The sequence below is a fragment of the Carassius carassius genome, chromosome 49 (assembly GCF_963082965.1).
Source record: "Carassius carassius chromosome 49, fCarCar2.1, whole genome shotgun sequence".
Taxonomy (NCBI): domain Eukaryota; kingdom Metazoa; phylum Chordata; class Actinopteri; order Cypriniformes; family Cyprinidae; genus Carassius; species Carassius carassius.
Genome location: NC_081803.1, coordinates 21432744 through 21445885, shown reverse-complemented (window position 1 = coordinate 21445885; position 13142 = coordinate 21432744). Strand labels below are relative to the sequence as shown.

General features: G+C 32.3%; 1 protein-coding gene across 2 annotated transcripts in view; it reads right to left on the bottom strand.

Moving 5' to 3' along the window:
- Nucleotides 1-602: 602 nt before the first annotated feature.
- Nucleotides 603-13142, bottom strand: part of LOC132132114 (phosphatidylinositol 4-kinase alpha-like) — a 44223-nt gene continuing 31683 nt past the window's right edge. For both annotated transcript variants that reach the window (XM_059544375.1, XM_059544376.1), the window contains exons 38-55: nucleotides 12265-12344; nucleotides 11983-12182; nucleotides 10722-10812; nucleotides 10474-10641; nucleotides 9175-9228; nucleotides 8961-9081; nucleotides 8088-8217; nucleotides 6531-6601; nucleotides 6329-6401; nucleotides 6182-6252; nucleotides 5975-6084; nucleotides 4501-4605; nucleotides 4288-4413; nucleotides 4024-4144; nucleotides 3067-3226; nucleotides 2340-2429; nucleotides 2180-2263; nucleotides 603-2093 (exon numbers count right to left, since the gene is read on the bottom strand). In XM_059544375.1, coding sequence (XP_059400358.1) covers nucleotides 2042-2093; nucleotides 2180-2263; nucleotides 2340-2429; nucleotides 3067-3226; nucleotides 4024-4144; nucleotides 4288-4413; nucleotides 4501-4605; nucleotides 5975-6084; nucleotides 6182-6252; nucleotides 6329-6401; nucleotides 6531-6601; nucleotides 8088-8217; nucleotides 8961-9081; nucleotides 9175-9228; nucleotides 10474-10641; nucleotides 10722-10812; nucleotides 11983-12182; nucleotides 12265-12344 — 1907 coding nt within the window. In that variant the 3' untranslated portion in view covers nucleotides 603-2041. The remainder of the gene's footprint in view (nucleotides 2094-2179; nucleotides 2264-2339; nucleotides 2430-3066; nucleotides 3227-4023; nucleotides 4145-4287; nucleotides 4414-4500; nucleotides 4606-5974; nucleotides 6085-6181; nucleotides 6253-6328; nucleotides 6402-6530; nucleotides 6602-8087; nucleotides 8218-8960; nucleotides 9082-9174; nucleotides 9229-10473; nucleotides 10642-10721; nucleotides 10813-11982; nucleotides 12183-12264; nucleotides 12345-13142) is intronic.

Sequence of the window (13142 nt, the reverse complement as noted above, 5' to 3'; positions counted from 1 at the left end):
GTCAATGGTGATGCAAATCAATTAAAACACAGATCAAACTAAAAACATACAAAGAAATTAAGAATTGTCTGCCATATTGTCAAAAGCATCTGACGCACACATATACACACAAAGCTTCTATAACCTATTGTTTCTATGTAGCTAAAATAATTTCTTATCTTTGAGTAACATTAAAGGAAAAGTATTCATAAGACTAAAGCTTTTGTTTCTAAAGTGTAGAGATAATGTGAATCTATTCACTGGTAGTGAGATAAAAAAATCAGCGAAACAATGACAGCATATGAAGAACAGCAACTATACAGCAAATCTGTCTAATGAAGATAATACTCGCAAGGCCCTATTTCGTCCGCTATGAAATTACATCTACAATGGTTTTAGAAACACATGCAGGACGACACCAGATATTCTGTTAAGTCAGTAAAATACATCGTCTTTTTGGGTTGAAGATCCCTGTTAGGAGTTAAACAGACAAACGGCATCTGAGTGAATCTCACGAAAACACATCCAGCTCACAATTCATCCATAAATCTAATTCATATTTTACATAAAAGAAAACAAAGCCTATTTTCAGGAGCATTAAAATACTTTGCATTTTTTTTTAAATTATTATTTGCATAATTCTGGCCATTCAAACATTTCCCCCAAAATTCTCATTAGTGTAATGCATGTAATGCTCAGATTTTATATTTTATTACTTTGTGTAACACAGTTGTTTTTGTTGCATTATAATAATTACATAGAGAATCTGTTTAAAATGCACAATGTGCACACTGCACAAAAAAAAAATTAATTCTCATACTTTCAATCAGTATTCATAGTGTAACAGTATTTTTGTTGTTGTTGTATTATACTGAAAAAATGCTGTATTTTTTCTTAATTTTAGTCAACACAAATTAAAGGCAGAAAATAAACATATTAGTGACATTTTGCATTACATTAATGTGAAAATGCTTAATGTGCTATGTACGTCATTTTGAGGAGCATTAAGATATTTTATATAATTTTTTTATTAGTATCATTTGCATAATTCTTGACAATATTCCCACAGTTCTAATTAATATATTCAGGCGGTGTACTAGTTTTTTGTGTAATTTTTTTAACTGTGTAACACAGTATTTTTTATTGTATTATAATAAAAAATAATGCTGGATTTTTTTTTATTAAACAAATTAAAGGCAGTACATGATGTAAAAATATTAGTGACATTTGCATTACATTAATGTGAAATTTTGTTTTAAAATGTTCTGTGCACAATGTCATAATGCAAAAGAAAACAATTTAGGAACGTTGCATCTTACATTATTTTTATTTGTATTTTTAGCATTATTCTAGTCAAGCAAGCAGTTTTACTCTAATGCATTAAGATGGTGTACTTTTTTGTAATACAGTCATTTTTGCTATATCATACTAATATCATTTTCTTTATTTAAATCAACAAATTAAAGGCAGTACAAAAAAATACCACCAGGATATATAAATACGAAGTAGTGAAATTTATGCTTAAAATAAAAAAAAAAATAATAAATGTGCTGCGCACAGTCAGAATGCAAAACAATCGAACAGTCCTAAAAATAGACAATTTTCATTTTCAACCATACTTGACAGCTTTCATGAGATTCACCCATTCAGTGCCGAACACGACGTACGGACGAGATACAACGTACAAACACTGATGTATTGCATAGCACAGGTCATTTGCTGACGGCACGTAATCTACAGTGCAATCTGTGCCAGAGTCTTAGAAATGGCTTCCTGGGAGACGCAACTAAACCCAGAGATTCAAGTAGAGTTAAAGGATGTATTTCTCAATAGGAATGTCAAGATTCACACACAAACCGTCACGGCAGATGCCTTAAAGGGAGATCAGAGGACAAACATGCAGCTTTTGGACTACAGCGGATCACTAGAGAGAGGCCCTGAGGCAGCCGGACAGGAAGTGACACGCCTGGATCAGGGCCAATCAGAGCAGGTGATGTATTCCCATCTATAAAGTGCTCGTCGTAAAGGATTGTAATAGACTGATAATGACGTGGGTCCAGTCTCAGTACGGGATCTGGTTCTGGTAGTACTGCAGCATGTCATAGGTTTTGCTCCTGTATCAGAGAAACACGGTTTCATCATAAACGTTCACAATAACACACTTTCTTTGAATATAACGTGACAAGGCGATGCTTGTTACCTGCTACTGAGGAAGCAGCGCTCGATGACTTTAATCATGAAGGCCGCGGCTTCCTTCTCGCTCATGTTGGGGTTGAACCTTTGCCTGCCGAACACAATACAGCAGGGTTATTATCGTCATCTAAACCTATTCAATTATGATTTAATATTCAGTCACGTACTTGAGGAGTTTGATGGTCTGTCCTCTGAAGCACGGCAGCCCTGTGTCCAGCATTAATGTGACCAGAGATACCACAGCATCCATGTACGGCCTGAGAGAAACAATTCAAACACACATCGAAGGGCTGTAGAAAGGCACATTTCATTATAAACAAGCTACTGACAGAAAACCAGTCTTATTATTTTATCAACGAGATGCTATTATAGTTATTATTTATATATTGAGAATTAATTTCTGAATCTTACAAAAATATTTAAATAATAGATTTTAAAAAAAAACTACAATACAGTATGAATAATCAAAATTATATATCTATATTAATATATACATACACATTTTTAATTTTAAAAAGAAAAAATAATTCAAAAAATAAAAACTAGTAGCATCTCACTGAAATTTTCATGGCACTGGTTTTTGATCTAGTAATATTGTTGTGATTTTTAGTTATTTTAGTGCATCAAATTTGAAACGTGAAATTTAAGTCAAATTAAGGTTTTCTTTATATTTTATTTCTATACTATTTATTTAAATGAACTGAAATGTTTTACGGTTTTAGTTTTAGTTCTAATTCTATTTTATAATAATATACTTTTGCAATCGGAAAATATTGGGGTGGTTTGCAGGGGACAGAGTTTGGCCACAGAGGACAGCCAGAATCCTTCCCAGACACCCTCATGTCCTCACGTCATCTCGGAGGATGCTGCATTATTGAAGAGCGGCCGTCTCACCTTACAGCCAGGTATCCGCGCACACACATCTCCATGAACCATTTAAAGGGTGTGGCCTCCATCTTGCCGCCCATGATCATCACCATCTCATCGGTCAGCTTGATGTCGGGCTCCCAGCCCAGATTTCCCCCCGGAGAGCTCTCGAACATGAAGCCGAAGTCTACGGGACACAAACAGGCAGTCAATTCATCCTTGTTTCAAATTTAGTGTTAATTTATCTAATAAAAAATAATAATAACAATTTCTTTCAATAATAAAAAAAGTTGTTTAAATTTAGTTTTTTTTTTTTTTAAGAATGGGATAATTAAAGGGCTACACGATGCAAATGTTCCTTGTATGATGTAAAAAACTTGTGTGTATGTAGTGGCTACCAAGTTTACTGTCTCTACCTTAAAATAAAATATCAATGTTAGATGGAAAATAAAAACTAAACAAAAATTTAAAATGCTGCCTTGGCAACTAACAGAAATCAGATTAAGGTGAAGCAAAAACAAACAAACAAACAAACAAAAAAGACAAATTGGATTTAAATAAAAGCTAAAACTGTATTGAAACCAAAAAAATAAATAAATAAAACCTAAAAAAGTCATATTTAAAAAGAAAAAACAAATAGGCAGAAGCACATAACAAATTAGTAAAAAATTAACTAAAATTAAAATAAAATCTAAAAGTATAAAATCATAACCTTATTCAGAATATTAATAAAAAACAAAACCGAATAGAAACATATTTCTATTTTATATTTTACATTTATTTTATGTCACTTGTGAATAGCCAATCATAAGAGGTAATTTGCATATTTTAAATGTACTGTTTGAATAAAATGCAAGACAAAAGGGAGGAAAACAGTCTAAATTATGTTGCAAGAAACCATGACTGACATTATAAGTGGATATAAAATGCTCCTAAAGAATGTGGCATCTTTAAGTTGAGCTCGTTTGATTTAAGCTGACTCACCGATGTGGATGAGATGGCCTTTGCTGTCCAGCATGATGTTACCATTGTGTCGGTCTTTGATTTGTAACAGGAAGAGCAGCAGACTGTATGCAGCCATACTGCGGATGAAGTTATAGCGAGCCTTCGAGAGAGAGAGATGTTACACAAGACGCATAAGAATTAAATGATCAGAGCTGCAGAAGCAATTCAATACACACGTCAGCTTTCTGTACAAAAACCAATACTATCTTATCTATGAAATGTACTGAAGCAAGTGTCTGTCACCTTCTGGAAGGCCAGCGTGGACTCGTCCCCGTACTGGTTCCTGAAGTAGTCGTACATCCCAAAGTCAGTCTGCCGGCCGAGCTGATCGCGGGACTTACAGTCCGGAATACATTCAATCACGCCACACTGAAAAAACCAAACAGGAAACCAGGTAAGCAGAGCTCCAGCGCGTCAGGAGCAAGACGTCTGACAAGAAGCTGGAGCGAGACTCACTCCAGGAGCAGTGGCCACCACACGGTACGGGAACACGAACAGATCCAGACCCACCAGCTGGAAGATGTTCTTGAAGAGACCGATGATCTGAAGCGCCAGCATGTCCTGATACCAGAGAAAGACTCAATATTAACTCAAAACACATCAAGGTCAAATTAAATCCACCTTTTCATGACAATTAAGCTATATATACAGTACAGACCAAAAGTTTGGAAACATTACTATTTTTAATGTTTTTGAAAGAAGTTTCTTCTGCTCATCAAGCCTGCATTTATTTGATCAAAAATACAGAAAAAACAGTAATATTGTGAAATATTATTACAACTTAAAATAATAGTTTTCTATTTGAATATACTTTCAAATAAATAATGTATTCCTGTGATGCAAAGCTGAATTTTCAGCATCATTCCTCCAGCCTTCAGTGTCACATGTAACATCAGTCTATCACATGATCCTTTAGAAATCATTCTAATATTCTGATTTATTATGAGTGTTGGAAACAGTTCTGCTGTCTAATATATTTGATCAATAAAAGGTTAAAAAGAACTGCATTTATTCAAAATAAAAAAAAAATTCTAATAATATATATTCTAATAATATAACCCCAAATTACTGACCAGTAATGTATATTGTTATTACAAAATATTTATATTTAAAAACATAGCTTTTTTTTTATTTTTATTTTTTTACTTTTTATTCATCAAAGTATCCTAAAAAAAGTATCACATGTTCTGAAAAAATATTAAGCAGCAGAACTGTTTCCAACTTTGATAATGAATCATCATATTAGAATGATTTCTAAAGGCTTGATGAGCAGAAGAAACTTCTTTCAAAAACATTAAAAATAGTAATGTTTCCAAACTTTTGGTCTGTACTGTATGTATATGTATGTGTTAGGTAAGAAATGTTAGCCTGAATGCACTGTAAGTCACTCTGGATAAAAGCGTCTGCTAAATGCATACATTGATTTTAATTTATATATGAGAATTTCCCATCTAATTTTTCTATATATATATATATATATAATTTTTTTGGACTGAAATATACAAGATCACAATACAGACATAAAGGTTTCTTAAAAATGTATCTACAAACACTAGTAAATATTTTACAAGAAATAAATAATACATTTCAAACAAATTTAAAAATTTGTTTTTTTCAAATATATATATATATATTTTTTAATGAAAATTTAAATCTTAATGGTTTGAAAAATTATATATATTTTTTTTCTTGTAAAACATATGTGCTTGTGTGTGTGTATATATATATTACTGTATATATATATACTTATATTTTATATATATATATATATATATATATATATATATTTTTTTTTTTTTATGAAAATAATGATAATATACAAAATCTTAATGGTTTGAAAAAAATGATAAATTCACATTTCTTTCTTTGATTTCTCATTTCATGAGATTCCCTCCTTGACAAGATTAAGGATATTTCCCATGATACTGACCTGCCTGCAATCATCGCCCACTTTAAAGATGGCCGCCTGCCAGCAGACCTTTTGAGCCGTCTCTGGATTCTCATCACCTTCATCCTGAGAGTCTGATGGAGAGCGCAGACCTGCAGACACACACACACACACACACACACACACAGATCTCTCAGAAACTGCATGTACACTGCAAGCGCTGCGAGGTCCAGGTCCTGTGCGACTCACCCTCTTTTTCAAGCTCGCTAACTCCACACCTCTTCACTTTGAATTTGGCCAAATAAGGAGCTTTAGCAGCGCTGAAAAAACAAGCTGATGTTAATGAGCTCATAAATCACAAGTTAAGAGAAAGCATGTGAACAGGTTTTGCGATACCTCTGCATCGGTGTCCCTGACTTGTAGTCGATATCCAGAACGATAGCTTCCGGATTGCTTGGCAAATAGCATCCTGATTACAGCATTAGAAAAGTCATAAACAGAAAACAGAAGAAAAAAAAATGACACAAATACCAAAGGAATATTTTTAAAGCACAATTACTCTCATCACAGATTTGTTTTAAATTGACGGATGTCTGACCGGGCTGAACTTTGATTTCTGACAGCGCCTTCAGACACGCTCTCTTCCTCTCCTCTCCTTTAGGAACAGGCCTGGAAACAAGAACAGCGTGCTTTTTATACTCTCTTTACTTCAAGTGCATTCAAGGTATATTTTGCACAAAGAAAATCAAGAATATCTCCCAACACTTCAAAGGACTTCAAAAAGAAATACTATAATACATTGACTTTTTCATTTCAAGGGAAAGTACTCCCAAAAATAATAATTAGCCATGATTTACTCACCCTCAAAAAATCCTTTCTTCTGTATGACTTTCAAATTATGATTCAGACTAGACAGGTTTCATGTGATTCAAATATTTTTGCCACATTAATGCAAACTCTCTTAAAAGCTTAATTTTCCTGCAAACATGTACTTTCTGATTTCTTTTTCTTAATTTTGTGGTGAAATATGACCAGGACACGCCAGGTTTCAGGAGATTTACTCTTTTAACATGAAATATTTTTGCACACAATGCAAAAGAGCTTAATGTTCATGTCATTTCTAATGAATTGTTTCTTAATATTGTGGCATAATATGACAGGTTTCATGAAATTCACCCATTTACATTAAGCTCTAACATAAGATTCTGTGCATAGAGCTTCTAAAACATTAAAAACTGTCTTGCTGCACTGCAAAAACATTTTATTTCATCATATTTTTTTTGATTAAATTTGTCAAATCTTCCCAAATAATAAATTTTTATAACAAGAACAACAGTAGATGCACTAATATACAACAGCTCTTGGTTAATGGTCACAAGATATGCAGGTAAATAAAAAAGAAAATCATTAAAAAAAATAATAAAATACTAATATAAAAATATATTCATATAAAATATGAATATAAAAATGTATATATTATGTATTACATTTATAAATGTAAAAAATATTTTTATAGTGTTTAATTTTGATTAATTTAGCATATTTTTCAATTTAATGCATCATTGAAAAAAAAACCCATTCATTTCTAATATTAATAATAAAAACATTTTAAAAGTGTGATTTCTAGACCTAGAAAAGTCATGAGAATTGATATAAAAATATTTTTAAATTTATTCAAAAGTGTATTTAATTTTTTTAATTTATTTTTTTTCTAGTTATGTCAAGCTCTATTTATAAAAATATTTTTTTGGCTTAGAAATGAATATTTATGAGCAAAACATTTTTTTTTAAACCTAATGACAAAATTCATGAAATGCAGGTAAACAAATACAATTTTTTAGCATTTAATTCTGATAGTTTAATTTGAGAATTTTAAGTGAGTTTAATATGACATTCTTCTGGTTTAATTAATTAGTAGCTTTTCATCAACTCTAATTTTAATCAAATTTTAAGGCACCATCCTATACTGTACATCCTTCAGGTATAGCACAATCCAAGAATAAACTGGCATGAAATCAGCGAATGACTGATGATGTTTCTAATCGTTCCCTTTCAGTCGTGATGCTGAATAGAAAGGTAACTCCAGTCAATGGTGAGGCAGTTCACTAGAGTTTGAAAGAGAGCTCAAATGTGGTGGGAATGGCATCGGACATACTTGATAATGGCGGAGACGTTGGTGATCTTGTTGAAGAAGTCAAACTCGCGCTGGTAGAAGTCTTTAGCTGGACCTGACAGAGAGTGTGTGATCTCCTCCACCATCTGCTCCAGAAGCTCACCGATGTCCGCTGAAGCACAACAACACATCAACTATCAGCTCCTATTAATCTGTACACCAGGCAGTGACATCTCAGTTCACTCTAAACCATGAATGTTTCATGAACTGGAAGAGGAAGAGAGCCACCTCCCACTTTTGATTTCTAAAGCGCATCAGCACAGGTGTCCATGTTCATGTTTCCATTGTACACAATAATCCCCGACTCTTATCAGTAAATTATGTTCAATTATGCACTAGTACTCAAACATTTGGGAACAGTAAGATTTAAAAAAATATATATAATAAAGCATTTATTTTTATTTAATATTTTATAAATTACGTATATATATATATATATATATATATATTTCACATTTTTGTATTTTTTTTTTTTTTTGAATAATTGTCCATATTTTATAAAATGTGTTTGTTGTGAAAATGTAAAAAAATCCTTAAAATGGGCAACTACGATTTTTGTGTAAATCATGATATATTTTTTTTGTCAGATTTCTTGAATAAAAAGTTCAAAAGAACAGAATTCCTTTGAAATGGACATTTTATAAATGTCTTTACTGTCACTTTTGATCAATTTGATGCATCCCTGATGTATAAAAGTCATAATTTCTAATAATAAGTAAAAAAAAATCGTACTGACTCCAAACCTATGAACAAAAGTGTATGTTATCTGGGAGTAATTTGACTAATTGAACCTCTAATTGAACTACAGCGAGTAACTGGACACGTTCTGTCTGAACTCGACAGCAGGTTACATACGATCTTTCTGTTGGCCTTCCTCGTCCAGAAAGATGTTGGTCTTCATGTTCCATATGAACTGATGAGCGAGGAGCTGGGACTTCTGTGCGGCCCATAGGATGTACTCACGCACGTAACCCATCTGTCAAAAAAACGCCCGCAAAAGATGTTAAGAGCATGCAGCAGCGCAGGGCTGTGAGAATCAGACCAAACCACTGGAAAAACTCTTCCTCACCTTGTCATACCGCAGCGATTGAACGATTTGAGGAATGTAAAACAAAATCGCGTCCTGTAAAAGAAAGGCAAGTGAGAAATCACAGAAACATAATGGACCGACCTTAATCTGTTTCTCACACAAGGAATGAAACGGGGTTAAAACCTTTTTAATCACCCTTCAAAACATCTCCTTTTGTGTTTCACAGAAGTGTCAAGGTCTAATTACATCAATGGAAACTGTAGATAAAGGCATAAATGCTTTCAAATATCTGATATTGATTGACAGCAAGATAATTGCTCAGCTGAGGAAATTTTAAAAGCATGAAGTCACAGGAATTAATATAAAAAAAATTGTAAAAGTCAAGGAAATGTTTATAATGAATGCTTTTTTCTAGTTATATCAAGCTCTAATATATTTCATAGTGTAGAAACTGAATTTGAATCATGTGATTTCTAGACTTGGAGAAGTCACGGGAATTAATAGTAAGTCAAGGACTTTTGTGTCAAACTCTAAGATATTTGATTAAAAAATTAATAGCCATTTTAAAATTGTGATTTCTAGACCTGAAAAAGCCATGGGCATCCACATTAAGAATATACAACTGTTATAATAAAATCACTTTTTAACACTTATTTAAAGCTCTAAAATATTTATAGATAAAAAAGAAACCGTAATCACAGATGACTAGAGAAGTCACTGGTAATAAAACATGTAAACAATAATGAACATTTCGTTTTTGAAACGTATGGAATTTAATTATTTTAATAATTTATAACACTATTTTTATTAATTTTTATCATTATAAACTTAATTTTAAATATTCATATAAATATTAAAATATTTAATTAAATTGATGTAAATAAAAAGGTTTGAAAGTGAACAGTTTTGACAGTGCAGCAGTCAAGTACCGTATTTTCCGGACTATAAGTCGCACTTCTCTTCACAGTTTGGCTGGTCCTGCGACTTATAGTCAGGTGCGACTTTTTCATCAAAATTAATTTGACATGAACCGAGAAAAATGAACCAATAGAAAACATTTCCGTCTCCAGCCGCAAGAGGGCGCTCTATGTTGCTCAGTGCTCCTGTAGTCTACACTGAAGACATAGAGCGCCCTCTCGTGGCTGTAGATGGTAATGTTTTCTCTTGGTTCTAAATAAATGCGACCTATACTCCAGTGCGACTTATATATGTTTTTTTCCTCGTCATGACGTATTTTTGGACTAATGCGACTAATACTTAGGTGCGACTTATAGTCCGAATAATACGGTAATGTCTGGGGGCTGAGAAACAGCTGGTCTCCAGACTGCTGGTACGTACAGGAGGGAAGGAGCGCAGGACTTTGACTCCATACTGAGCGGTGAGCGGATGAGGAGGGTACATGCTGGAGAAGTATGAGAGGCCGGTGGGAGGATCTGCAGGAGCCCAGCACAGGATGTGGCTCAGCTCTGGAGAATCAGCATCAATGGTGTGCCACGTCACCAGGAACTATGGGAAAAAAACACAATCCACAGTTTTAACACGCAGTAGGACAAAATGTCCTGTTGTGGCAGAACGGTGGCTCTAACCTTGACTGCTTCTGGCACATCGCTGACCGCACCAGGATCCAGTCGAACCAGACGGGTCACTTCAGCCACGATGGCGTCTGCATTTTTGAACCTACAAAGCAAGAAAAGAGGTCACCAAAACATGAGCTTTCTACCAAAACCTCAAAACTGGAGTTAACTGATCAACTGGTGCTGCACTCAAATAAACAAACATGCATTCATAAACACAAATAATATTAGTATTATCTAATTACATTTTCAATAGCATAATATTGCATTGATTATTATTCCAGATTTTATTTGTCTTATTGATACAATTGAAGTCTTTATCTTATTAAGAGTGGAAAAGATATTAAAAAAAAATTCATTATGTCAGTGAAAATTTTAATAAATATCAGTAATAATAATTGATAAATAATAATAATGTCAATGCACATTTGAATAAATAAATAACTAAACAAGCCAGTTTGGTTAAAATAGGTTTCAGTTATTCAACTCAAATTGTCTGACGCATTGCATTCTGGGATGGTATGCTGCTCATAATTTCTAAAAATTTTTGCCAAAGTTGCTTTAAAATTGGTCGAAATTAGATGCCATAGAAGGTAGCAAAGTTGTGTATTTTTTGGTAATTCTTATTATTCTTTCAATGATGATTCTCATTTAATTTTTTGTGACATAATATTGAAGTGATTCCAGATTTTATTTGGCTATTGATGTCTTTAACTCAGTAGAGTGGAAAAGATTTTAAACAGTCTTTTGAAAAAAAAATTTTTTTCTAATAAATTAAAATAATTAGTGCTGGGCAAAGATTAATCGCGATTAATCACATCCAAAATAAAAGTTTTTGTTTACATAGTATATATGTGTGTACTGTGTATATTTATTATGTATAAATAATGTTTGGAAATTCCTTTGGATAAAAAAATAAGTGAATTTTTGATATATAATATAATATAATATAATATAATATAATATAATATAATATAATATAATATAATATAATATAATATAATATAATATAATATAATATAATCATTTTTTTTCATATTAGAGAGAGAGTTTTGTTTTGAGACCTTTTGCTTAAAAGGTGCTAGGAAAACTTTTTAATTTTAAATTATATATATATATAAAAAAAAAAGTCTTGATATGTAAATATGTAAATATATGTTAATATAATATAATATAATATAATATAATATAATATAATATAATATAATATAATATAATATAATATAATATAATATAATATAATTTAGAACTTCAGTCTCGTTTACTGGTGTACCTAGCTGGCAGCTGCATGGCCAGATACGGAGCGATACTCCAGGCCAAGTTGACGTTGTCCTTCCACTGTTTCTCACTCAGGTTGATGTATTTGGATCTCCAGTTGGAGATGCTGGTCTCTACCGACTGCTCTGTGGCGATGGCCAGCTCTTGTGTTGATAGCGGGTTGTACCAAGTGGTCAGTCGCTCGATCTCACTGGCCTGCAAAGAAAGCACAGAGACGCTCAAGACACAGAAGTGGATTGGTTTCACAGGAACCAGGCTGGGGAGAAAGCCTACCTACCAGTAAGGCCAAGAGTAACGTCCTGCGCTTCATGTAGTACTTGTGCAGCTGGGTGCCTCGGTTGCTCTTTTTGGACATGCCTATGTGAGAGAAAACAGAAGTACATGAGGACTAAACATTAAACATGCTGGACTGTGAGAGACAGGACACCTGTGAGACACTAGAGGTGCTTATGTAACAGTTTAACTACTCTAGCTGGTCAACAAGCAGAGCTGCTTCTACATCGTCAACAGTGCTATTTTTGGATCATTGGGGTCCTATTATAGTATTTCATTGTCTTGAAATAGTTTTTACTTTTATGTTTTTCCATTTAAAATTTAATTTAATTAATTTTAATAAAAAAATACTGCTTTTGTCATTTGTATTTTTTTTTCTTAAATTCAATAAAAATAAATAATTTTCTAGCACATAATTTTTTACAACAAATTAAAAATAAGAAATATTGCTATGCAATGAGGTGAAATAAAATCAATTTTAATATTTTATGTGTACTTAATTTCAAGTAACACAAATATTTTTATGGTTTTAGTTTCAGTTAAATATAATAACTCTAGCTATGACTACAAAATAATGACAACTTTCTTTCCCTGATAAACGGAAACAACCAAAATCTGATGTCACTGTATAAGCAATTTTAATTTTAAATAATATTAATTTTCTAGTTATGTCTGCTCTGAAATATTTTTCTTTTTTTAAATTACACAAATGTAATAAAAAGTTAAAACCCTATAACATATATAACTCAAAACCCTTATTTATATATTATTATAATACATTTATATATTATAATAATATATATGAATTACACACACATGTACACACACACACATATATACATATACATATATATATATTACAAACTATTTGAATACATAAAT